The following is a 27,085-nucleotide window of genomic DNA, read 5'->3' on the forward strand; positions in this document are numbered from 1 at the left end:
GTTTGGTTGTAGTTTTAAAAGATAAGAAAAGCTGCTGTGCTGTGTAAATACGAATTATAAAGACATTTTAATTAATAACGGTCTTTAATAACGTGGAAATAAGAAAAAAAGAAATAGAAATGTGGAAAATAAAATCATTTATGAAGTAAAACAACTTTTATAGCTACAACAAACAACTAAAGCTGGGATTATCCCGGGCACGTGCGTGTGTTTTACCTGAAAACGTGAGATTTAGCTTTTTCACATCACTGGTCCTTAACCTTAAACTATTAAATCATCCTTACATTATTTTCAAAGGCCTATGTGTTCAATTTTATATTATATTATATTATATTATATTATATTATATTATATTATATTACATTATATTATAGATTATTATAGATTATTAAACGAAAAAGAACAAACACAAATAATTCAACACACAGGAATGGGTTCATTAAACGAAAATGCTTTAATTTTTGGACATTTCTCTTTTGCTGTATTTATCTGACTTGTACAGGCTGGTTGTAATGAATTTACTCCAATAATTTTAGTTTATTTATTACATTTACATTAAATTACATACTACACTGGGCTTCTATCACTTTTAATTGATGTTAGGAAATCGACCTTAATGGTGAGATTTTTATACTAATAATATTTTTAATAATCCGACTTTTCCGATCAAGTGAATCTGTGAATCTGAGAAAGTGTAAATGCTTTACCGTATCCGCTGGGAGGTTAATTAATGACTAATGTCTTTGTAAGTACAGATAAATCACACTGTTACATCATGCTACACTTACTACATTTACAGTTCACTAAAACAACAACAACAACAACAACAAGTTGTTGTGAAATATTAAGTTCTATTTTGAGTACATTTGTTTATTGGGGATGAAGTAGGTCTTTATCTTCGTGTCACGGCAAAATGTTCGGCATTGCCTTTCTGGTTCTGTCTCAAACCACACAGGAGCTTGTCTACTGTACAGGGGAGAAGGTAAGAAGCACTACGTGTATTTACTGGTCTTGTGTTTTTGTTTTTTCTCTCGCAGGTTTAGTTTTCCTCTAGTTAATCTCAGCTCCATTACTATAAATAATACATTAACCTAAACTAACATCTAAAACACATTGGTCACACGCAGACATGAACAGCCTCAGATTTTATAAAAGCAACACAAAAGTCTCAAATGTTATTGAAAGTTAACACAAATTCTCCTTCTAATTTAATGAATACCTCTTTTAATCAGAAGGAGGCGCTCGTGGTGAGCTTAATCACAGCTTCGTTAGCTAGCAGATTGTTGTACCATTAGCTTGTGAGTTATTCACGTTTTTTTCCGCTATAGTTCGGCTAGATGACTAAATTAGCATGATCATAGCTCATAAAATTGGAAACTAACGTCACGTAATCTACACATGAATTATTTCTATTTGAGACATTTTCAATGATTATGTAAAAGAAAATCATTTCAGCGATATGAGCTGATGTCTGACCTCTTGATAAGGTCAAGTTTATAAATAGAACAGAGTCTAATCTCCCTGTAATGGAACTAGTTTATTCAGCATAGGAAAAATGTAATTAAAATACACACATGATCGAAAATCACATGAGACTGAACGATTAGAGTCAGTTTTGAGAACAAGCAAGATTTGAGTCAGTTTCTGTAACTTCTCAGCACAGAGATGCTGAGTCCTGGATCCTGATTGGCCTTCAGGTCTTGATTAATTCTCTAGAACAGCAGACTGTAGTGCAGCTGCACATCACATAAATGCTGCAATTGCTGTAAATTGAGCGGAATCAAACATTTGGGGAAGTGACGTGAGATTGTTCTTATTTTCTTATAAATGTTTTTTTTCCTTATTTATTTGGCTGGTAAATATAGTTCTTCTACCAGGTAATATTATCAGACTAATCTATTACACGTTTGGCATGGTTAGAGCTCAAAGTGCGCTTTTAATCAAATGTCATGTAAAGAAATGTAGCAAATATATTATAGCTAAATTTCGACATGAATTAGATACATTAATGTTCGGGGTTTATATTAAATATGGACAAGAACAAAACTGGATCGATTTATTATTGATTTAAACGAGTTTTAAATTCCCGATGCCGTTAATGAAGAGACGTCAGCCAATCAGGAACGAGTATTTACCATATTGACATTATATAGCAGTAGTTGATAAACGGCTACTGTACCCTGTGTTACTGCTCCGGGTGTGTACTGTGTCTGTGAAGAGTGTGTGTGTGTGTGTGTGTGTGTGTGTGTGTGTGTGTGTGTGTGTGTGTGTGTGTGTGTGTGTGTGTGTGTGTGTGTGTGTGTGTGTGTGTGTGTGTGTGGGGGGGGGGGGTACCCCCTCCTGTCAGCAGTAACCCGACCCCGACTGTTTCAGACTCGAAGCCATCACGACTCCTCACTAACTCACTTCTCCAGATGGAGTTTTTTCTCCCTGAGCTCTGGAGGGTTTGTTTGTTTTAGGCCCCCGGGGTTCGCTCTTATCTCCTCACAGCACTCACGCCGAGATTTCAGCTCCTTCTCCTCGTCACTTTACGGCCCATTGTTCTGCAGAATGGCTTCTCAAGATAAACTAGAAACCAGCAGCAACTCCTGATTAAAGCTCAAAAATCAGCTCAAAATGCAGTTTCGACTCGGATTTTTCTTCCTTCTGACATTCCTGCACTCACTTATCTTCATTCTAAAAAGGATTTCATATAGAGTTTTGTCTCAATAATGAGAAGGTACTGAACAAACACATCCTTAGTACAACTCTCATTATTGAGAGAAAACTCAGAAGCACTATCATCTTTCATTTTATTAATTTGCTCACACACAAGATATGTGTTTACAGGTTACAGTAGATCTACTAAACATAGTGTGTACACATAAAAACATAGACTAAAGGGTTACAATATCGTTTTAATAAATTATTTTTATAACCATAGAAAAATATTATATGAGTTTACATTCTAGTAGAAGATATTGTACTGTAGCACTGCAGAATACTGCACTTTATCAGACGGAATATGAAATGGTGGGTGTGTTAAAGTGCAGAAATATCATCACTGCACCGTATTGTCCTCTCCACTAGGGTTTCAAGAAGCACAAAATACAGGTTCAATAAATAAAAAAAATCAAACAAACAAACAAACAAACAATCAAACAATCAAACAATCAAATAAATAAATTAATAAATAAGATAACAGCATATTTCATTCACCCTTTTTTTTTAAAAGTTTTAAAGTTTTTGTGTTATATGAATATAATATATAATATAAGTTACATTCACAGTTAACAGACTATAAAACAAATATACATGTAATTTTATAACTTTTTTGTGTTTAAAATAGCATTTATTTACAATTATATACAACACACACACACACACACACACACACACACACACACACACACACACACACACACACACACACACATATATATATATATATATATATATATATATATATATATATATATATATATATATATATACAATGTTATGAATTCTCTTATTGCCAGCGATCTTAAAAGACAAATATATATTTTTAGAGGAAAAAGATCCGAAAATTGTTCTATTTTACTAATTTTCAGTATTTCAGTATTTTTACTCTTCTTTATTATTATTATTATTATTATTATTATTATTATTATTATTATTATTATTATTACATGAAAATAAGTTTAAACACTGCCTTTATTTAGATAATTGATGACTGATTTTGAAGGGTAATAAATGTTGAATCAGTTCAGACTGAAGTCCTCGCGCTCGTTAAACTCATTAAACTCTTTTTAAAACCGAGCGGAAATTCGCTTCATTATAGCTGATTGTTTTTCTTTCTTTGAATGACACCGTAAACAAAATCAGCGCTCGTGACTCCTGTCTGACGTCACGACATGTTAAGTCACGAAGCAGCGCGCGGGTCACCCCGAGGCACGCCCTAATACCCCCCTCCCCTCTCTCCCTCCTGCACCCGGACCCTCTTTATAACGGGACAGAAGTGAGCGCGAGACGAAACGCAATTAATAGGTGCAGCGCTCGAGGATAACAGATAACGGATAACGGATAAAATTCGGGGGAATCTGAAGGTACAGTTTACACTGAGCGCCGGTGATTAAAGGTGTTTTAGTACAAAAAGAATTGTAATATTTATGTGTGAAGCTGTTAAACTATTAACTCTGATTTTAGTTCAGCATTCAGTATTCAGTGGGATGTTCAGATGGTTCACAGGTTTCACTACAAACTCTTAATAATTTTTTACACTTTGTTTCTTCATTTCATTGTAAAGTTTTGATTTACCATCTAATGCAGAATAATAAAATCTGCTGGGATTGTTTTTTTTTTTTTTTTTTTAACTTTTTTTAATTTCTTCATTTATTTACTTACTTGCCTAAAACACCTAAATAATCAGAACAGATTTAGAGAACTGAGATTTTCATTAGTTATATTACGTATTTGATTAGTTGATCGAAAATGAGCGGAGTGAATAAGACTACATAATAAAGGTGTAATACAAAATCTTAACCATACTGGGATTTATTTATATGTTTATAAATTGTGTTTATAAAAAGAATACAATACAAATAGCTTTTTAATTTTTAACAATTGAATAAATTTTTTATTATTATTATTATTACTTTAAATGAATTTCTAAATGAAGTTCATTCCTTTCTTTCTTTCTTTTTCTGAAGACGTTTCCTCTGCTCTCTGTCCTCAGATGGAGATGTACCAGGCTGGTTATTACACTGAGGACTTCAGCACTCAGGAGGTTCCTGTTGGATTTGACTTCAGTTCATATGGTAAGAACCTGATGAGAAGACAGTACAGACATTTCACTGCATGTCATCCAGCGTGTTTATGTATGTGATAAATACAGTTAGAATGATTTGTGTAAGTGATATGAACAGGATGAAAGTGTGAGCGCAGCCCAGTCTATTCACATGACCGTCAAAATGACAGAATCTCTCCAGATTTAAAGCCATCTTTATTTCTGTTGAAACTGTAATGTGTACACGTGTCTTCGTCTGTCGTCACGTGAGCAGTCAGTCATCTTTTTGGTTTAGATTTTTCTCTGCTCATGTTTCCTGAGTGTTCCTGCAAAACATTTCCTCTGTCCTTCAACTGTAAAGCCCTAATCTCAGCAGCTCAGTCACAAACATGGCACTAGACCTTGACACGCCACAAATTCACGAGTCGTCAGGAAAGACACAGGGTTTTTTGAGGACGCAGCGAGGACACGGGGTGCAGAATGGCAGAGACTCAGAGAGGGGTGGCAGGTTAAAGATACACCCGGCCTTTTTCTTTTTTTTTCTTGCAGCTCCCTCCCTGTTTTCCTAATCCTTTCCTCCAGACTTCCTTCTCGAACAGATTTAGCAGCCCCTCTCCTCCCCTTTTCATCATCCCTCCATCCTCGGCCCGTTTCCTCCCTTTTTTGCAGTTTAGTCTAAAGCTCGCTCAGTAGGGTGGGGTCAGTCAACCACTTGGAGAAATGACCACAGCTCTGTTCTTGTTTTGTTCCTAGATTTGTTCATAAAGACGACAAAAGAGACATTTGAATCTTTTTTAATCTCATAAGCGGTCCATGGTGTCAGGATTCATTCATTGTCATATTTCTAATAATGTACCCACAGACTACAATGGTGAAGACCTGTCCTTTTTGTTAGACAGCAAAGGCCCGGGCCAGTCGCAGTACACGGACACGTACGCAGAACCACACAAGGACCATATCAACAGCTCCAAAGGTAAGTTCAACACACAGACACACACACACACACACACACACACACACACACACACACACACACACACACACACACACACACACACACACACTTCCTCTCTGCTGCTCTTCACTTTCTGCTTCAAGCATCTCACACAGAGTCACATGTCTGAGGCTCTTCGTTACACTGAGGGATTTTTTTTCTCCATAATGTAAATCAGCTCAACTCTGGAGGCACCGAATGCTAATAACTGTAACAAAAATATCTAAAAAAGATTGAGCCCAATGCTGGAAAATATTAATGAAATGATTAAAGTCTCAGAGTCTCAGAAAACTTTCCAGCATTTTATTTTCTACACAGATAATTAAGCGTCAGTTGGTTTAATCCCTGAAGGAAGTCAGAGAGAGATGTTTGGCGTGACTCACAGTGACTGTAAACCTCTTAGCGAGTTTCACTCGAGCTGTCCAGTCTGTGCAGCCTAGAAAACCTTGAGCTGTGACTCAAAAGGTCAAAGGTTAGCTTGCAGGTGGTGGACTCCTGGCTATGGCTGCATCCTGCTGTGTCTATGACAGATTCTTTAACATGCTGTACGTATGTTATATATAGCATGTAGCATGCTCAGGGCTTAGCTTGATAGCTACCTAGAATCCTACCTAGCAAACTGTACATGCTCCAGTGTTGAAGTTTTTGTTTTTTCCCACAACTTAATTAACTTAGTTAATTAATTTAATTTCATCTTCTTCTAGTTAACATTATGGATACTGGATTATTTAATCTGGACACTTTCCCTGAGTTTAGCAGCTGGACATCATACACTAATGGTGAGTGCTTCGATCTTCTAATGAAATATCAACATATCATCATAGCAGTAACAATTATTATAATATACATACACGAATAATTTCTGCATATTCTTTACTTTATGTCTAAATAACCTTCTAGTTAACACTGAATTAAGCCCCATGTGGCTTTACTGGACATGTAGTTTGGTTATTACAGATTAGACCTTAGCAAAGCTGGAGTACATGTACACTGTTACTGTGGATACTGTTGTGTGTGTGTGTGTGTGTGTGTGTGTGTGTGTGTGTGTGTGTGTGTGTGTGTGTGTGTGTGTGTGTGTGGTGTGTATGTGTTTGACATCTAGATTGTGAGTGTTCAGTGTAACATGTCTCTCTTCTCTCCTCAGTTCCGGACAGTATGGTGATGGACAGACAGACAGGGGGTTTTCAGGACTCGGCCACTCAGACGTATCAGAGTCTGTTTCCGCCGTGTCCTTCATCTCAGAGCGGCTCATTCGGTTCGGCTGTGGAAGCCAGCGGACTTTACCAACACACCAAAGAGTTCAGTCACAGAGCGTCATCGGGTTTAGAGCATGCAGGTACGACACACACAGTGAGACATGTTATAGATCTTTAACATCTGTATTAGCATCCATTTGACCTTTTCACACAAACCCTAGCTAACCCCAGTCGTCATCTTCACTACAGGTGGTGCAGAGAGGAGCTACACTTTATACGAGACGGAAACCCAAAGCAAGGCCATTCCATACTGGACAGATTATTCTTCCTCTGGTTACTGCAGCCAGCTACTCGCTCATCCTCCTTCATCCTCATCCTCGTCTCCGGCTCCTCACACGCCCGAGACCTTTTCTCCTCGTGTGCTGAAGAGACGCAACACGACGTCTCAGAGATTAGACAGAGATGGCGAGGTGTCTCCGGGGATGTCCGCTTACCCAGGTGAGATGTTTTTACATGCTTTCCCAATTCTTCATGATCAAGAAGGAGAACAACTCGTAAAATCTGGAACTCTTTAGTTTGGTTGCTTCACTGGAAGACCTTGAGTGGATTCTAAGTTTCATGCTAAGTCAAAGAGAGGATTAGAAATTTCTGAAAGACTCCATTGAGGAACCTTTTTAAATGTGTAGTTGAATAATTTTATATCTGATGATCAATATATGTTCTGTTTTCAGGATCAGGACCGATTCAGCTGTGGCAGTTTCTCCTGGAGCTTCTCCTAGACTCAGCGTGTCACACCTTCATCAGCTGGACTGGTGATGGCTGGGAATTCAAGATGTCAGACCCTGCGGAGGTAAAATAATAAAATAACAGTAACAGTCCTCTATTCTATACCAGATTCCCAATCAGACTTTATTCATTACTTCACTTTCCACCACACAGCTGCTGAGTTCTGACTGGTGTTCAGGTGCTGATTAATTCTCTAGAGCAGCGGATGCTCAGCTGATGATAAACAGATTAAAAACTGTGTATTTGTTGATTTGGTGAAGTTTTCTTAATATGTAGGAGATATGAAGGAGTCTCCAGTGTCAGTCAACTTTATACTGTTAAATAACTGTTATAATGAAAGTCAGAGCAGAAACATCACAACATTTAATGTAGCTAAACAATAACAATGTTCCATGTCTTTACCCGAGTGTTTTATTCTCTTTATACTCTTATAGTCTGGTGTAGTGTATTACCTCCTGCTCATATAGTGCACCTAAGATTACTTCCTTATTGTGTATTTATTTACTCGAATGAGTGTACCACTTCATCAGACATGTACGGGACACTGAAGAGCAGAGAACTGATCATGTGTCTCTTGTGTAGGTGGCTAAACGATGGGGTCAGTGCAAGAACAAACCCAAAATGAACTATGAGAAGCTGAGCCGTGGCCTGCGCTACTACTACCACAAGAACATCATCCATAAAACAGCTGGCAAGCGATACGTCTACCGATTCGTCTGCGATGTGCAGAGCATGCTTGGGAAAAGCGCACAGGAAGTTCTGGCCAGTATGAACATCTCACCGCTGAATGCTGGATCGCAGACGCCAGTAAAGTCAGAGGATACGGCAGACGTCTGGCAACATTAACATTGACTGTGTTAGTGAAAGGAGGTGTTCCACAAGGTTTCACACATCCTCGTCAACTTCTGGAAGTGAACACATGAGCACTTGCGTCATAACTGGACACGAATTTCATGATAACTTGCTAATTAGCTAGTGTGCTAATCAGATCAGTTCTCTGTTGCTCACGCTGATACAAACCTTTGGAAAGTAAACTGCAGCGCCACCGTGTGGATCATTCTAAAGTAACCGGACAGATCTTATGATGGCTGAGTGCACACAAACATGAGGAAGTGGACAAGGGGGAGACAAGGGGGAGACAAACACAGTATTGGAACACAGCCTTATTTAAAGACTCCAGCATGAGATTCAGCACAGTTTCTCTCTTTTGAACAGAGAATTTTAATCTGTGGATAGCGGGTTGCTATGGAGACGACTGTTTCCATCCCAATGTGTAGAAATAATCATTATGAACTTTATATTTGCTCTTTTTTACTCAGACTCTATCAGGACATAAAGGGAGACCTGCGTCCTCAAGTAATCAATGCAACCTATCATCTTTCTAAACATATCTACTGTGTGTGTGTGTGTGTGTGTGTGTGTGTGTGTGTGTGTGTGTGTGTGTACTAATGTGGTTAGCTACCTCTTTACACAACATTAAAAACCAAAAGTGTTGTACACTGAATGATGTAACTGATTTATTTGTTCAGATCAATCAAGACTTGTGCATTAATGTAAATAAATCGTTAGATAAAAGTGTTTTGTCTATTTATTCATTTGTTTAATCTTTGAAATCATGACACACACCACTACACACACCACTACACACAATACAACACACACCACTACTCACAACACTACCAACACTACTACACACACACTGCTACACACACCACTACTCACAAAACTACCAAAACCACTACACACACCACTACACACCTCTACACTATAAATCACAACACTACACACACCACAACACACCTCTACATACACTATAAATCACAACACTACACACACCACTTCTCACACCACTACTCACAACACGATACACACACGCAAATACACACAAACACACACGCAAATACACACACACACACAAACACATACACACCAGGCCCGGCTCCAGATATGGGATGAAAGGTGGGCCAAGTGATATTCCAGGTGGGCCGGTCGGATTTTCTTTAATGCTTTAATCTCTCATGTGTATAGTTTTAATACCATATATTGAAGATAATTGTTAGGGTTGTTTGTTATTGTTGTGTTTTCTTCAATTTTAATATTTTTTTGAACATATTTCGGAACTACTTAGTAACTTCATATATATATAAAGGGTTAACGTGTTTATTTTTACATTCTCTCTTTTTGCGTTTGTAATATTTTTTTTGACCCCTTAACAGATCTTGTATCAATTAAGTAATTTTAGATTTGATAAATAGGGGCAATTCTTTTAAAATATCTATTTATATCAACTAAAACAAACTTGTTACTTGACTGAAGCATGAACTGTAAGAATTAGGTTTTGTTAAAAACGGGCAGTTCTTTTAAACGTTCTAATGCTGCTTTCCAGTTTCGAAAACCTGTCGAAATAAACGTGTAATTTTCAGAGAGAGCAACACCGAACACTCGACACGGAAAACAAAAGCATGCATCGCGATCTACAGAATATTCAAGCCACGGAATATTGATACCTGATACCAAGCGGCCAAAAAACATGTCTCTCTGGTATGATTTCAGAACCGGCTGGTAAGGATTCGCCCTGTTTAAATCATTCGGGACAGAACTGCTGCATCTTTCAGTGGGTGTATTTGTGCTTTTGACACCATCGGAAGCTGCAGATGGAGAGATAAAGTGGTTTTCTTTTGTCCTTTCGGAACAAGAAATCTGTACATGTTGTATTTTATTAGGCTATATATAAGTGTGTTAATCAAGTTCACTAACAGTTCTAATAAAGTTACTGTGACTGTCGTTTATTGCTTTATAAGCACGTCAGTTTACCTCAAAGGTTGCAAAGGTGAATGTGAATGAATGAGCTAAGTGTGTCTGTCTGTCTAGGAGGGGGGGAAAGGGGGTTGTGCAGAAAGGAGAAAATAACGTATCTCGAGCTGAATTGAATATCGCACCAATTTTGTGATTGGCTGTTATGTGGTGTAGGGCCAGGGTGGGCCAAGCCTCTGATTGCGTGCAGCCGGGCCTGATACACACACACGCACACACACGCGCACGCACACACACACACACACACACACACACACACACACACACACACACACACACACACACACACACACACACACACACACAAACACACATTTCCGGGGGAAAGCGCGCGAGCTCCGGGTTCACGTTCAGGTTCTCTAATCCAGTTGAGGAACATCTGGAGAACATCGCAATGTCAGGGGTGAGTCACTTATTATCTCATAGAATCCGCTCATCTTAAAGTGACAAATGTGTTTTATGTACTTTATTGTCATTTATATTTGTATGCCATTTTTAAGCTATCGATTAGTATGTGTGTGTGCTTTCGGTTTCGCGTTACTTAGTCTACAGGTAACTCTTTTGCCTTCGAGGCTTTGCTCATATTGGACAGAATTAGTCATTTGCATATTTTTTCAATCTTTAATCGTTTCCTAGTAAAACAACAACAACAACAACGACGACGACAAAGATTAGAAGATTAGAACAATAGGCATTGGAATGTGAGAGTCAAAGTAAAATAAATGCTCAGGTTCTTCAACGTAGATAAAATACTAGAAAGGTCTAGTTTACTATTTATTTATTTATTTATTATTCTTACTCCGATTAGACTCTGTACTGAGCTTTAAAAGGACAACGAAATGTTTCACTGCTGCTGTTTAATAGTCGGTGAAATGCGAGACGAAACCGCTAGATGTCGCTGTAAACTCTCCGCCGCTCCTGAACCATGATGTAATGATTGAGATTCAGTGAATTGAGATAGACCAGTGGAAGTATTTGGAGATAAAATGGGCTTTTACTCAGATTTTTTTTTAAATTCATATAACAGAAGTCAGTAATATGAAGATGAAGTGCATCTTGTATCATGGTTTCGATTAGCTTTACATCACTGTAAAGACACCAGACTGACTCGACAGAATGTGCCATAACAATCACATCATCTAATCTCTAAACTTATTTAAAATAAAGAGACGTGTATCAAGCTTCATCTAATCCTCGCTTTTTTATTGTTTGTTTTTTTTCTCTCATGGTCTTCAGACAGAATATATGGAGGTATGTGAACTTCACTCACTGTAGAAACTTCACTCAAAGATACCGACGTTGACCTTTCCTTGTCACTGGGTGTTACTCTTACCTTACTTAGATAGAGATCTTTGGAAATAGATATATTGTTGGTATAATATCAGCTTAAAATGACTTAATGTATAGTATGGTCAAAAGTATGTGCACCCCTGAGCATAACACCTGACGGTAAAGTTTGTGTGTTGTGGTTAGCGAGATGTCGCAAGGTGTTGTTTCATGACATTTAAGACTTACCTTAATTACTACTTATTTAGACCCTTTACTTTGAATGCCAATAAAACTTATGGACCATTATAGTTATACGTATGGAGTCATTATAATTGTTTTTCTTTTCTTCAGGTGGATAAGGCGACGGAGTCCCGGCTGTGTGGTAAAGAGACATTTTTTTTCTCATATTAAGCAATGGAAAATGTGAGGAAACAAGTCACAAAAGATACTGATTTCTTTAAAAGTGGCTATAAGCCACAATCTTAACCTGATTTGACAATAATTGAGAAGGAGAATATCGAATTTTATGGATGTAATTATTTATTCAGTAATTACTTACTTATCAGAGTTCGGCCCACCGTGTGTTATTTCTTACATATTAAACACTCTAAAAAATTAGATTGTTTAGATGATTTTAACAATTGACAATGTCTCAAAACAGCTTTACAAAACATAAGATTTATATGTAAATTTATTTAATTTATTCCTGTTTATCTCCGATGAGCAAGCCTGATTGTGATGCACTGTTATAATGATGTACGGTTAATAAAATGAATATTACTAAAAGGTTCTGTTTGATGTGTTCAGGTGCCATCTTTATCGATCAGCACAAAGACACGCTGATACAGAGAGCCAGTTGTGTGGAACCCATTCTGGACAAACTCCTGAGCATGGAGATCATCAGTGATGAGGAGTACCAAAACATTAAATCTGAGAAAACATCTCAGAAACAAATGAGAGCTCTACTGATGGAGCCTATGAGATCCAGGGGAGATCGAGCAAAACAGATTCTATACAACATTCTGAAAGAGCAGCAGAAGTTTATGATGATAGACCTCGGCGTGTCATTCAGTGAATAGATTGAATAGATAAGAATTTATTACATGTTGTTCAGGTTGATTTATTTTCAACTAAGAACTATGAATAAAATCTGGTCATCATTATTTTAATATATCAATATTCTGTATAAAATATAAAAATTCTAAAATTTCTAAATTACAGTTTATATTTTAATATTAAAAATTGCTGCTTGATGATATTAGCATAAAAACATTATTTTTTTAGTAAATTAAATGTAAATCAAATACAAAATAATAATTAAAAAAAAAAAATTAAAAAACCCAAAAACATTAAAAGCCATTTCTAACATTTCTCCGGTGTTTATTATCATCTGAGAAACACATTAATTTATTCAGATCTTCACAGATAAGGTGAATAAAGTGGTGTTTTATTGTTGGTGTTTTAGTCACAATGTGCAGAAAAGCAGTAAATTATAATTTCAGCTGATCCTGAGCTACATGCTACATAACATAGCTAACTTTCCTGCAGTCCTTCTGAGTGAAACTCAGTTCATTTGGCTGTGCACTAAAATAATTATAACAGCATACAAATGATCACACGTCTAAATGGACTAGATGGCCTACCTAATATAACAGTAAACATGCTAACATACAAACACACGTCAAAAAGTAAACAAAACTGAAAACTAGCATTACAGATAAAAAGGCTAATTTAAAAACTAGCATAACTAATAATCAAAGATGCAAATGTACAAACTATCGATAAAGTACACAGACTAAATAAAGTAACTTTTAACCAGAGAGTAAATAGACTTTCAAACTAGCATCTCAGTAAACATGCTAATGTACAAACTAGCATTAAGGTCAATAGACTAATTTACAAACTAGCATTAAAATAAACACGTTCACTTACAAACTAGAAGTAAACTAGATATAAATATAAATAAACTCTTTATTGATGTTTAAGACTTTAAAGTTAGTTCATCTTGTAAGCAGCAAAACGTCCAGAATTCAGTAGTGCTATGAAAACGACAAAAAAAAAAAAACACTCAATTAGAACTAAAGGAAAAAAGTCTTGTATAATAAATACATTTGATAGAGTATTAATAAAAACACTGACCGCTGCAGCTACTCCAAGTGAACTCCATCACAAGTGTCCTTCGAGTCAATTAGTCTTAAAGTGTGAAGAGATCAGAGTAAAACATTACAAACATATTTCATTGAAATTGTGAAGCGTTAGGCTGCATGTCAGAGAAGTGTGGAGTACTGAAGGATCAGTCACCGGCTCATATCCTGCTAGATTAACGGAGAGTTAGCCGTTAGCATGAACGCTAGCGCTGAATATGCACACACTCAGCTGAATCGTGTCAGAATAAACAGAGATGCTAAACAAGAGAGACGCTAAATCTGAACTTTACCTCCATGTTCCGAATAAAGGAGGTGCAACTTTTTCACAATTTATTAAATTTCAATTCTGAGGTAGAAAAGAAAACCTCTCACTTGTTTTTTGCACGCAGAGCTTTTCTTGCCTCGCGATCTTCATTTTCAGCATAGATTTTTTTGTAGCAGTAAATCAGCACACCGATCAGCCAGAGCTGCAGAAAAACGATGATGACGTACATCATGATCTCTGAAATCACCGCCGTCAACTCGCGACTGGCTGAAGAGAAAAAAAATAAACTATCGTGTCACCTCCAGGAAAACAGATCACTTTCTTTTCTATTTGTCTCGTGTTCGTCCAATTACATGCTTTCTAAAATGTATATGAAAAATTTTATACAAATAATTGACAGCATTGTTAAAAAAAGAAAAGTAATGAAATGATGTTACCTTCTGCCAGGACGATGAGCTCCACTGTTTTCTTGATGATCACGTGTTCATTATGAAGCGGGAGGAAGAGCGTGCGCTCAAACGTGCACGTGTAAGTGCCAGTGTCATTAAAAGTGACGTTTTGGATGTAAATGGCTCCTATCTGGAGATCCGCCGTTCCTTTAGTTCCACTCCACTCGAGTCGAGACTTGAAGTCCTCATGCATGATGGTGGAGGTCGGGTAATCATAATGGAAGATCTGCAATCAAGAGACGCTACGTTCACGCTTACAGGACATAACAATATTGGCACTTATGTGGGTGTGGCCTGTCCAGCATTTTAATGTTACAATAAAAAAGCTAAATGGTAGTTACACATGACTTCTGTAGGTAACTAATTAAACCCAGATAAAATAAAACACTAATTTAAACTAAATGTGTTTGGTTCAGAAACTGTACAATAATTTCATCACTAGTGGTCGCTACAGATGTGCTGAGGAACCAAAGAACAACCAGACAAGGAACATGCTAGCTTAAGACCGTCACTTATCATCAGGAAAAGTGTTTGGAGGCTGTGAGCACACTGACATGGAAGAACTCGTCTCCTCCGGTGGGTTTAAAGTGCCAGTCCACAGTAGCAGCGCCGACGACTTCCGCCCTCCTCTTACAGGAGATACAACCCAACAGGAAGCCCTGTCCAACCACCGCCTCAGTCATGGAGTCCACCTCAGCACAGCTACCATCACACCACCGTGCTGCAGGTCATAAAACCAACACACTCAGAGTAACTGGAAACACAGCTAGGCATGATGGGAAGGTTTCTGTGCACTTCTGTTAGTGTTAATAACATTGTTATTGTTTTGATTATTGTTAATAACATTGATTATTATTAATAACATTGATATTGTTTTGTTTAGTGTAGAGATGTGTTTATTTATCATGTATGGAATGAGTCTCCAGTGTCAGTACTGTAAGTTCTCTGACAGCTTCAGGATAGAGGAGTTTACGTTTCTCTGTTTTTATTAGAGAATGAAGAGAGACTGGTGCAGGAACGAGTGATTATATCTTCTCTAACAAAATGACAACAGGAACTAACTCATTATCACACTCACAATAATAATGTAACTAGAAATAGATTAAAAAAGTTTTTTTTGGTTGTTGTTGGTAACTTGTTGTAGTATAAGAGAAATAAAACACTTAAATACACTTACCAAACATCAAAATGAAGCAAAGAGCCCAAAGTGATCGGACCTGCGGTGACATTTTCAAAATGGCTTTATAATCGATTTATATATGAAAAAATCCGAGATGTGGAGCATTAAAATGTTTGAGCAGTGACATTTCCTCCTGAGTCAGAGAGACGTCTTCATGTCCTCAGAGTAAATCATCTAAACAAGTCGAAGTCCTGAGTCAGGTGATTTTCTCCACTTTACAGGATTAAACTTTGCAGTAAAACTCGGTGCGGTGTGTGTTTTTGGGAGCGTTGTGTGTCCTTCTGTGTGTAGCAGAGCTAAGTTTAGCCCGTGTGAATCTGTGTGTGTTCATATGACACCGCCGCCATGCTGCAGACCAACACGCAATCTGAGAAGTAGGTATCATGTCGTGGCTTTCAAGATTAGATGCAAAGTTTTATACAAATATACACAAATTTTCCTCGTGTGCTGAGCTTGAAGGCTAATGGAACTGGCGAACAAAGCAGGGTTATGACAGAGATTAGCATCAGGGAAGACTTAGAGCCTTATTCTGCTGTTTTATTTTCTCTTACAACAAATAAACACCATTTAACTGCTTAGGCAGGTGTAATGACTGCAGCCTGTAGTTAGCTTCATGCTAATGTTCACAATAAGCACTGGGCTTTCAGCTACTTCAGTTCAAAAAATACAGAGCAAAAAACTTCATATTCTAATGTATTATTATTAGCAGCAGAAGTAGTAGCTTGTAGTGTCCAAATTATTGTGAAAATCTGTGGAAATGTGTTTTAGTATAATCATCTCAGTGTGTTGTTTTTATGACTTATTTATTAATCACTTATCACTGATAAATAAATCTTTATGTTAAGCTGGAACGTTTCCCATTAAATTCCCAAAAAATGTTTGTATGTTTGTAGTAATTCAGTTTTCGTTGTTATTTGAATGTTATGTCAGTGTTTTTAAGCAGCTGTAGACCAATTCTTTGTGTCCTTCAGGTTCCTCTGAGTGAAACCTGCCAAGAACTTTATTAAACACAAAATCTGACCCCCATGTCACTGATCTCATCACACACTTCCGCTACACACATGCTGAAGCTGTTTGTTTCTAAACATGGACTGGAGTCGTGTTTCTCGGTGTCATCATCAGTTTGTCCACTGGATGGAGACAAAGTCAAACAGATGCGTTTCTTAAATATATACATAACGTTTAATTTTTAACTAATACACATTATTAACACTGTAATAAACATTATTAATAATATAATGAACATTATTGAACCAATACATTAAGACTGTAACAAACATTATGCAAATGTACTGATGTCACTGGATTCATGTCAAAGCATAGTGATAATGATAATCACACTCACACACATCTCACACACACACACACACACACATCATATATACACACTCACACATACACACACACACACACACACACACACACACACACACACACACACACACACACACACACACACATCATATAAACACACTCACACATACACACATTATACACACACATCATACACACACTCACTCACACATAAACACATACACACACTGGAGACTCCTTCACTACATTAAACACACACTCACTCACACACACACACACACACACACACACACACACACACACACACACACACACACACACACACACACACACACACACACACACACACACCTCACACACACACACACATCATATACACACACTCACACATGCACACATTATACACACACATCATATGCACACTCACTCACACATAAACACACACTGGAGACTCCTTCACTACATTAAACACAAACACACACTCACACACACACACACACACACACACATCTCACACACACACACACACACACACACATCATATAAACACACACACACACACACACACACACACACACACACACATCATATACACACACACATCATATGCACACTCACTCACACATAAACACACACTGGAGACTCCTTCACTACATTAAACACAAACACACACTCACACACACACACACACACACACATCTCACACACACACACACACACACACACACACACATCATATAAACACACACACACACACACACACACACACACACACACACACACACACACATCATATACACACACACATCATATGCACACTCACTCACACATAAACACACACTGGAGACTCCTTCACTACATTAAACACAAACACACACTCACACACACACACACACACACACACACACACACACACACACACACACACACACACACACACACACACACACACACACACACACACACACACACACACACACACACACACACACACACACACACACACACACACACATATCATATAAACACACTCACACACACACATTATACACACACACATCATACACACACTCACTCACACATGAACACACTGGAGACTCCTTCACTGCATAAACACATATTGTAGCTGCCCATTGGTATCCATAAAAGAGACACAGAGAGTTTCCGACCGGTGCTTCTTTCTTTATTTTGCTCGCGCAGAGCGCCATTAAAGTTTTGTTTGCGCAGCACCGTGAAACTACACAAAAAACAACATAACAAATAAATATGGCTCATATCCAAAAAAAAAAATATGATAAAGTTCACATTTGCAGAGAAACATATAAAATATAAATGATGAAGATGAAGACAATATGAAACGATTAATTAACAAACTCTCAAAAACTCTCAAAAATGAAGGAACTCGATGATTAACATGTGCTAACAGGCTCGTAGGACTTAGGACTTGCTATAACTCGTGACATGTCGACATCACATCCCTCGCTCCGCTTTACCAAAGGGAACTAAGATGAAATTAAGCAGAATTTAGTCTCTGCTCACTAAAACACACATTACCTTTGCGTTACTCCCCTACAGCATAACCTAACATGCTCAAAAAAACATGCTGAAACATGTAACATATTCATTATGCGCGCACACACACACACACACACACACACACACACACACACACACACACACACACACACACACACACACACACACTTTCCGGGAATCCCGTGGGATGGGAAACAAAATCACTATTAGTCACGTGACTGGAACGGGAGTGGAACAGGGAATACACAAATATACCTTTGATATAAATAAAAATATAATCTGTTTGCTTTGGTATGGCTGGTTAAATGAATGACGTGCTCCACACACGCGTGACAGCTGGTGGCAGTAATGCACAAGTTGGTATGCCAACTGGAGGCTGACATTTTTTCGGGATTCCAACGTGTCACGGGAAAACACGGGAGTGGGAGGGAGTGGGAGTCATTCTTCTGGGGTTGGGACGGGACGGGAATTTCCCCAGGTTTTTTTTTTTTTTTGCGGGATTGGGATGGGACGGGAATTTTTTTTTGAGTGTGGGACAGGAGAGGTTTGGAAATCCACTGCCGTATCACCCTCTAATACACACACTCACACATACACACATTATACACACATACATCATATACACACACTCACACATACACACATTATACACACATACATCATATATACACACTCACACATACACACACTGGAGACTCCTTCACTACATCATACACACACAAACACACACTCACACATACATACACACACACACATCATATACACACACTCACACATACACACATATACACGCACACACTGGAGACTCCTTCACTACATCATACACACACACACACACACTCACACATACATACACACACACACACATCATATACACACACTCACACATACACACATATACACGCACACACTGGAGACTCCTTCACTACATCATACACACAAACACACACTCACACATACATACACACACATCATATACACACACTCACACATACACACATATACACACATACATCATATACACACTCACTCACGCATAAACACATACACACACTGGAGACTCCTTCACTACATCATACACACACAAACACACACTCACACATACATACACACACATCATACACACACACACTCACACATACACACATATACACGCACACACTGGAGACTCCTTCACTACATCATACACACACATCATATACCTCTCTAAATAAATGTTTTACTAAATAATGTTTTACTGGTCTATTAATGATGATGATGATGATGATGATGATAATAATAATAATAATAATAATAATAATATAAACTATGGAATGCAACAATTATTTAATTACTTAATTATTCTTTGTCTTATTCTTATACATTAAAAAACAAAGAAAATTGATATTAAACACGACATACAGTAAAAGATGTAGAACTGCATAATGAAAGCGGAACAAACAGGTTTTTGTTTATTACTGTGAGTTACTGGGTGTGGAAAGTCTCATGAAGATGAAGATGAAGAATGAAGATGAAGAATGAGGGCTTTTGACAGGAATTTTATTACAGAATGAAATAAAGTGACCAAAATTAAAAACTACTGAGGTGATAAACATTAACATGTTCATCTGGTGATCTGCCTCATGACGTGATAAGAAACGACCAGAACATGAACAAGAAGTCAATTAAATCTGCCCCTGTGTAGGTTTCGCTTTCCTTAAGTCAGAGGCTTTAGGTTTCGTTTTCCTGATAAGTAAATAAAAGCGCCACCCACTGGCCGCTTCACAAATCACAACGCTCCAGAGGATCAGAGGCTTCCACAGACACCGAGACACAGAACCTCAGAGCTTCAGCAGATCCACAACTTTCTCTTCGGTTATTTACTGGGGGCATTAAAGGGAATTAAGGTAAGATTAAAAACATCTCAAATTTTCTTTGTTTTATACAATCATACTTTTGACATGTTGCTGAGATCCACTGCTAAAGTAATGCTTACAGTAATAATAATAACAATAAGAAGAAGAAGTTTTAGTCACTTCAGAAGACAAAACAAACACATTTTTGGTTTACAAATGTTTATGTAGTTATTTAGTGAAGATATAAGTCTCTCCCTCTTACAATCTGACACCCAATGACAAATCTTAGGCATTCTTTTTATTTATAAATGATATCATTTGCATATTTGTGATATTATTTGTACCATAATGTTTATCTGCGGATTTAAGGAGAGCGAGCAGGTAAACTGTTCAGCTGCAAAGTTTAGTTTCTCTTTCTCATGAAAACTTAGATAAAGAAACTTGATAATGTGAAAAGATTTCATGTTCAAATCCTCACCATTAAGGAGTTAATGTTCTGTCATGTGACAAAGGAGAAAGCATTGTAGTATAGGCGTAGTATAGGTGTAGTATAGGCGTAGTATAGGTGTAGGTATAGGTATGTGCTGTTTATTTAAAGGGCAGCAAATTCACAACGTCATTCAAAATGTAAGAATAGCAGCCTCACAGATAATCCACAACATGAAGAACCAGAAACCAGGAAGAGCAACAACAAAAAATAAAACAACGCTTAGAAAATCTTCAGGAAGTAAAACACAGAACATTACTGAACATGAGTTTGTGGGGAAAAAAGAAACACACTGGTTTAAACCTTGAAAGTATATAAGGGATGAACTTAAAACCTAAGAGAGCAATCAGGGGAGGAGACAGAAGATGATCCAAAACAGCAAGACTCGAGTCAATGTAAACTAAATGTAAAGACAGGACAAAGTCCTCAGTGTGAGGGACAGAGTCCTGATATTAAAATGTCTAGAGCAGAACAATGTCAGTATTAAAATAAAGTTGAATCTAATCTCAAAATGTTTTTCAGAACACATTCTGTAAATGTTCAACTAAACCTACTGTATAATTTTATATTCCAAGGACTGAACTTTTCTCACTATGGGAGTTCACGGACTTTACAGATACATCGAGAGCGACGGTGATTTCCTGAAGCCGCGCTGCTTTAGAGAAAGCAAACTCATCATTGATGGATCCAATTTGTACTACAATCTGTACTTCAGGTCACATCTGGACCAAGTACACGGTGGCGATTACGATGACTTTGAGAAAATCGTTACGCTGTTTTTCAGAAATCTCAGAATGTGTGATATTGAGCCCTACGTGGTGCTCGATGGAGGGGCCGACGTCAGTGACAAAAAATTTGAAACCCACAAGTCAAGCTGCAGCGATAAGATCAGAAGAGCCAATTCCTTGTCCAGGGGCCATTCAGGAGATATAATACCCATTCTGACCAAACATGTCTTCAAGCAGATCCTCCAAAAACTGGGAATTCCCTTTATTCAGTGTCTGGCAGAGGCGGATTGGGAAGCAGCCGCGTTGGCCAGCGAGTGGAACTGTCCTGTTCTGTCCAACGACAGCGATTTCTACATCTTCAACATTAAGAGTGGAGTTTTGCCCATTGCTCATTTCCAGTGGAGGAAAGTGGGAAAGCTAAGAAACAACAGTAAAAATTTCATCCCTACCAAGTCATACCGTGTTCAAAATCTCTGTGCTGCGTTTAACCGCATGAATAAATATAATCTTTCACTTTTTGCCGTCATTCTGGGAAACGACTACACCAAACTGGACAATAGTGCATTTCCAAACTTCTCAAAGTTCTCAAGTAAACCTGGAGCAACAGCCCAGGTCGATGGCGTACTCATGTGGTTGTCACAGTTCCCCGGGCCGAAAGAAGCCATCGCTGCTCTCCTCAGCCCCATGGGAAAGAACAAGAAATCAGACAGCATACGAAAAGAAATAAATAAGGGGATGGCAGAGTACAGACTCCATCCCAGCTCCATTGGTCAGTTCTTCATGAGCGGAGAACCTCAGAGCGTTCCTCCAGGCCTTTTACAGAATCTTCCAGGCTGGGCTCTAAAACCTCTGGCAGAAGGCAAGCTGGCTTCCACCATCATTGATGTCGTGACACTGCAGAGGGTCATGCTGAACCCCCAGGTGGAGAACTTTGAGCTGAGCAGCAGCAGCGATACGTCTCGTCTGATACGACAGGTGATGTACGGCATACTGCTGTGTACCAGGTGGCAGAAGGTGGAGAAAAACAGCAGGTCTACTGGAGACGAACAGCAGACCGACGTGGAGGAGTACAGCAGACAGGGGATGACGCTGACCAGCTCCATGGTTCCAGCTGTTCTACCCAGAGGTGTAGTGACACACCTTCACCTGGACTCACTGTGGGAGGTAAAGCTCAGGATTTATCTTCTGTGCTATTAATCATCATGAATAAATTAAACAGGTTATAAAAGCACATTCGTATCTTACTTCAGATAGTATTTTATTTCAAAGGCACATTATGAGAGTTTCCCACAGAGTGGATTTAGACCCTGTTTATTTCCTGTTGATTAGCTACATGCTAACCCTTGGGTGTGTCGTGTCTCTTTATCTCTATACATTACATTTCATTGAGAACATTGACATGATGCCTCAAGAATATTTAACCTCACCCCAGCGCCTTACACACCAACATTCCAGGTTCATTCACTAAACACAAGTTCAGGATTTCGCATTTTTAAGAGCTGCATCACTGCATGTATGAAGCACTGAACAGATTCTCCAGATTTTCCAAATGTCTCAGTCTGTACTGCTGGATTGTTGGAGACTATTATTACAGTACACATTCTCTGATCTTCTCTTGTAGGAACCAGAGCATTTAAGGCTGCAGATCCTGTTGGATGCTCTCTGTGTGTCTCCATTGTTGAATTCTCTCCTCATCCCCTCCAGTCTTCAGCTTGCCGTCTATGCCACAGGTTTCTGGTTAAATCACGCGCAGCCCGAGCCGAAGGCTGAAATGTTCTGGGCTTTACTCATCGGATTGGTGTACGGTTACCTGTGCAGAAAACATCAGACCACTACAGGTAAGGATCAGACTGAGATCAGAGATACTAAAAAGTCCAGTTGTGAGTATATGCTTAATGTGGTCTGATCTTCTCCTGTACACAGAGGCCAGCACAGTGATCTCCAGGCTTAAGAACCTGCAGGAGCGTAAAGGTCAGAATCTGCTGGATCTGGACTTAGCTCACGCTTTGTGTCAGTGGCAGTCCTGTCTAAAGGACAGCTTCAATCTGAACCAGCTGCTGAATCATCCGGTGCCGGAGCCGGAGTTAGCGAGGTACGCTCACTTCTTATCTCACACCTCAACTGAGGCACCAGGCAGCTTCACACTGGAATGATCACACACATGAAATAGAGCAATAACAGCATCTCTATCTCTCTATCACTGAAGCATCTCTACACGAGCGTAACCTGACAGACGAGAACAGGGAGAAAATGAAAGCCTCAGTAATTAGAGAACTTAAAGAGTTCCTGTACATGGGCTTGTGTGCAGATGTGTGCAGATGTGAGCAGATGTGTGCAGATGTAAAGACACATTGCTTTAGGTCTGATCCACATGGCTCATGGGTCATTATAGATAAACTCTTAGCTGAACAGTGAGTCATGAAACCTCACCCATAGAGACAGATAGTGTGTGTGTGTGTGTGTGTGTGTGTGTGTGTGTGTGTGTGTGTGTGTGTGGGGTTACTGAACACTAATAAACTACGTGTGAGTTTGAGTGTGAGTGAATTGTGCTGAAGAAAACCTCAGCAGGATCAGATCAGACTCGTCACTGCAGACGAAAACATTTACTGTTTGTTAAAGATAAAAACACCAAAGCTAATCTTCCTCACTGCGTTGTGTTCGTGTGATTATCAGCCTGTACAGCGGTTCTCTAGTCCACGCCGTCGCTCAGGAGCTGATGAGGGGCGTCGAACCCGAAACCCTTCTCACCGGAGCCTCGTTTGCCGTGGAGCTTTACCGCAATCTACAGGCCATGCTGGAGTGCGAGCTGGACGACCAGTACATCATGAGAATAAGGACGAGGACAGGGCCGAGAGGGCAGAGAGCGCGGTGCGACCCAGACAAGGAACTCAGGAAAATGTTCCAACATTTGATGCCCGATGAAGAGAAAGATGAGGAGAAAGATGACGGGTGTGACATGTTCTACGAGGAAACCTGCAGAGCTCGCACCAGACACATAAGCAGAGCTCACACGGTCGACCCGAGGGCCAAGAAGTACGAACGTGTGAAGTGGCGTTAGACACGACCGAGTCCGACAGAACCGATCAGACACTGAGGGTGGAGTCACTTTAACCTAATGATAAAGGAAATGATTCACAGCACATCATGTTCGAATGATTCTGATGTTAATCACTAAACTCGCCTGATTCTACACAACAAAATCCAATTTTATTCTGATGTTTACATGTCGTTTTCACGCCGAGGCTCAGAGCTCATTTTCCCTCATGTTTTTAACACCAGTGTAACACTAACCTGCCTCCTTTCTTCAGTCTTTCACTTCTGTTACATGCAGAAGGATCAGATCTCACCGAGACCAAGACTCTGAAATATTTATAAATCTAATCTCAGATCTGAGGATGTTTATTTATTTATAAAGTGTTCAAATAAACAGAAGATGAATAAACACCCAGACAGGTATTATTATTATTATTATTATTATTATTATTATTATTATTATTATTATTATTATTATTATTATTATTATTATTATTACTATTAGGGGTCAATCCCCGGGGCGTAGACACTTATTGTTATCGTTAGTTTTCTTCTTATTATTATTATTCTTTCCCCATTGAAGTCAATGGCAGCCCATAGAACCGTACGTAGGAGAGTTATGAAATTTGGCACACATGTAGACGCCAGTCTTATAAGTTACTATAGCAACTTTGGTGTGTCTAGCTCAAACCCTCTAGCTTCACCAGTCCAAACAATTTGGGGGCAGGTTGGCACACAATATGTCTTGGGTGTTAATATCAGAACCAGAATCAGAATCAGCACCACAGTGACACACACACACACACACACACACACACACACACACACACACACACACACACACACACACACACACACACACACACAGACACACACACACACAAACACACACACACACACACACACACACACACACACACACACACACACACAGACACACACGGACAGACACACACACACACAGACAGACACACACGCACACACGCACACACACACACACACACACAGACACAGACACAGACACAGACACACACACACACAGACACACACAGAGACACACACACACACACACACATTTCGCAACGTTTCGTGACAGCGCCACCTAGTGGCCATGAGATTTCCAGAAGTCCAGTATTTTACGAATGCAATGCCATATCGCTGCGAAACTTGGTATGGTTCATCAGCGACATGTTCTGAGCGCATCTGAACGGTTTGACCCCGGAATCGCTGCTTGCAGCTATATTTATTATTATTATTATTATTATTATTATTATTATTATTATTATTATTATTATTATTATTATTATTATTATTATTATTATTATTATTATTATTATTATTATTATTATTATTATTATTATTATTATTATTATTATCACCAGTAGCAGTAGTTTGAGAGTTGAATGGTCTAACAGGGTTACATCATTAATCCCTGGGTTTATTTTGGATGACTCAGATTATTAACATAAGGATCGGTGGTTGATGTGATTGTCATGTTAATGTTAATGATGATGTTCATCACCTTCTGCTGTTTCAGTGTCTTCTCTATAAACAAAAAACAGAACAATGAAGTGAATATTTACTTTCTTTAATAAAAATAATTCATGATTAAATCATCGAATCGTTTGACGTTGTTTTAATTGACTCTGAATGAAGTGTTTATAATAAACACCCCACTGAGACAGGACACACTCCCGGCGACACACCGAGCACATCAATGATACTGAAGTGTCAGAACACAAACAGAAAAAACACACCAAGAAATCAAATTCTCTCTGATTCAATCCAATCAGAGCAGCTCAGAAAAACATCTACAACACACAGGTGGAGCAGTGAAGAGCAGAACCTCCAAAACCTGCATCATTATCAGCTGGGGGATGCTGAGCCCTGAAAGTTCATCCAAAGAGTTGGGCACCTGCTTCCCTCATTCCTCCTAACATACAGGAGGTGTAGACTGGTTCACCTGGAAACCTCGTGTCTGTCTCATCTGCATCTTCATCCTTCTATCCACTGAGCAGCCAATCATGTCTGTCCTGGTATCACACTGAGACGCTCGCCGTCCCACAGGACGTAGGTGCTGTAGTTCATGAGAACGGATGCACTGAGCTCCAGAGCTGCACTGGTTCAGTCTCCTCCACTGATACTTTAACACCTTTATCACCTGCACACACGTCACATCAGAGTTTCACTCGTTTAACACAAGGAGAACGAAAGAACGTCTCATACAGACACCTGAAAGGTCCAGAAACTTCAGAACCTTCAACACCTCTCGGGAAATAATTATATAATGTACTTCAAATAATGT

The 27,085-nt window shown here is 38.8% G+C and overlaps 4 protein-coding genes across 10 annotated transcripts; 3 read left to right on the top strand and 1 right to left on the bottom strand.

Moving 5' to 3' along the window:
- The first annotated feature begins 3,913 nt into the window (after positions 1 to 3,913).
- Positions 3,914 to 9,298, top strand: LOC113650315 (ETS1-related protein). Of its 4 annotated transcripts, none has more exons than XM_027158794.2 (8): positions 3,914 to 4,067; positions 4,697 to 4,778; positions 5,643 to 5,720; positions 6,446 to 6,520; positions 6,886 to 7,077; positions 7,187 to 7,435; positions 7,669 to 7,787; positions 8,306 to 9,298. In XM_027158794.2, exons 2-8 carry the CDS (start codon positions 4,697 to 4,699, stop codon positions 8,567 to 8,569), a joined length of 1,059 nt encoding a protein of 352 aa, XP_027014595.1. In that variant the 5' UTR covers positions 3,914 to 4,067; the 3' UTR covers positions 8,570 to 9,298. The 4 variants fall into 4 exon arrangements, with proteins under 4 accessions (XP_027014595.1, XP_027014445.1, XP_027014523.1 ...); XM_027158644.2 differs by having other exon boundaries at positions 3,915 to 4,067; positions 5,610 to 5,720; XM_027158722.2 differs by having other exon boundaries at positions 3,970 to 4,067; positions 4,671 to 4,778; positions 5,610 to 5,720.
- A 1,496-nt stretch (positions 9,299 to 10,794) lies between these two features.
- pycard (PYD and CARD domain containing) lies at positions 10,795 to 12,969 on the top strand. Its single transcript, XM_027161051.2, has 4 exons — positions 10,795 to 10,940; positions 11,774 to 11,788; positions 12,158 to 12,188; positions 12,614 to 12,969. Exons 1-4 carry the CDS (start codon positions 10,932 to 10,934, stop codon positions 12,883 to 12,885), a joined length of 327 nt encoding a protein of 108 aa, XP_027016852.2. The 5' UTR covers positions 10,795 to 10,931; the 3' UTR covers positions 12,886 to 12,969.
- Positions 12,970 to 13,070: 101 nt separating this feature from the next.
- On the bottom strand, positions 13,071 to 16,211 carry si:ch211-225p5.8 (uncharacterized protein LOC555567 homolog). Of its 4 annotated transcripts, XM_027160962.2 has the most exons (6): positions 15,845 to 16,208; positions 15,222 to 15,388; positions 14,656 to 14,893; positions 14,326 to 14,485; positions 13,946 to 13,999; positions 13,097 to 13,845 (listed from the first exon to the last, which is right to left on the bottom strand). In XM_027160962.2, exons 1-5 carry the CDS (start codon positions 15,894 to 15,896, stop codon positions 13,954 to 13,956), a joined length of 663 nt encoding a protein of 220 aa, XP_027016763.1. In that variant the 5' UTR covers positions 15,897 to 16,208; the 3' UTR covers positions 13,097 to 13,845; positions 13,946 to 13,953. The 4 variants fall into 4 exon arrangements, with proteins under 4 accessions (XP_047664375.1, XP_027016763.1, XP_047664377.1 ...); XM_047808419.1 differs by having other exon boundaries at positions 13,071 to 13,999; positions 15,845 to 16,210; XM_047808421.1 differs by lacking the exon at positions 13,097 to 13,845 and having other exon boundaries at positions 13,981 to 14,118; positions 15,845 to 16,211.
- Positions 16,212 to 20,450: 4,239 nt separating this feature from the next.
- LOC113648258 (protein asteroid homolog 1-like) lies at positions 20,451 to 25,651 on the top strand. The gene is made up of 5 exons (XM_027155403.2): positions 20,451 to 20,583; positions 21,595 to 22,911; positions 23,369 to 23,585; positions 23,671 to 23,839; positions 24,421 to 25,651. Exons 2-5 carry the CDS (start codon positions 21,613 to 21,615, stop codon positions 24,803 to 24,805), a joined length of 2,070 nt encoding a protein of 689 aa, XP_027011204.2. The 5' UTR covers positions 20,451 to 20,583; positions 21,595 to 21,612; the 3' UTR covers positions 24,806 to 25,651.
- The last annotated feature ends 1,434 nt before the right edge of the window (positions 25,652 to 27,085 follow it).

Source organism: Tachysurus fulvidraco, chromosome 25 (assembly GCF_022655615.1).
Source record: "Tachysurus fulvidraco isolate hzauxx_2018 chromosome 25, HZAU_PFXX_2.0, whole genome shotgun sequence".
NCBI lineage: Eukaryota > Metazoa > Chordata > Actinopteri > Siluriformes > Bagridae > Tachysurus > Tachysurus fulvidraco.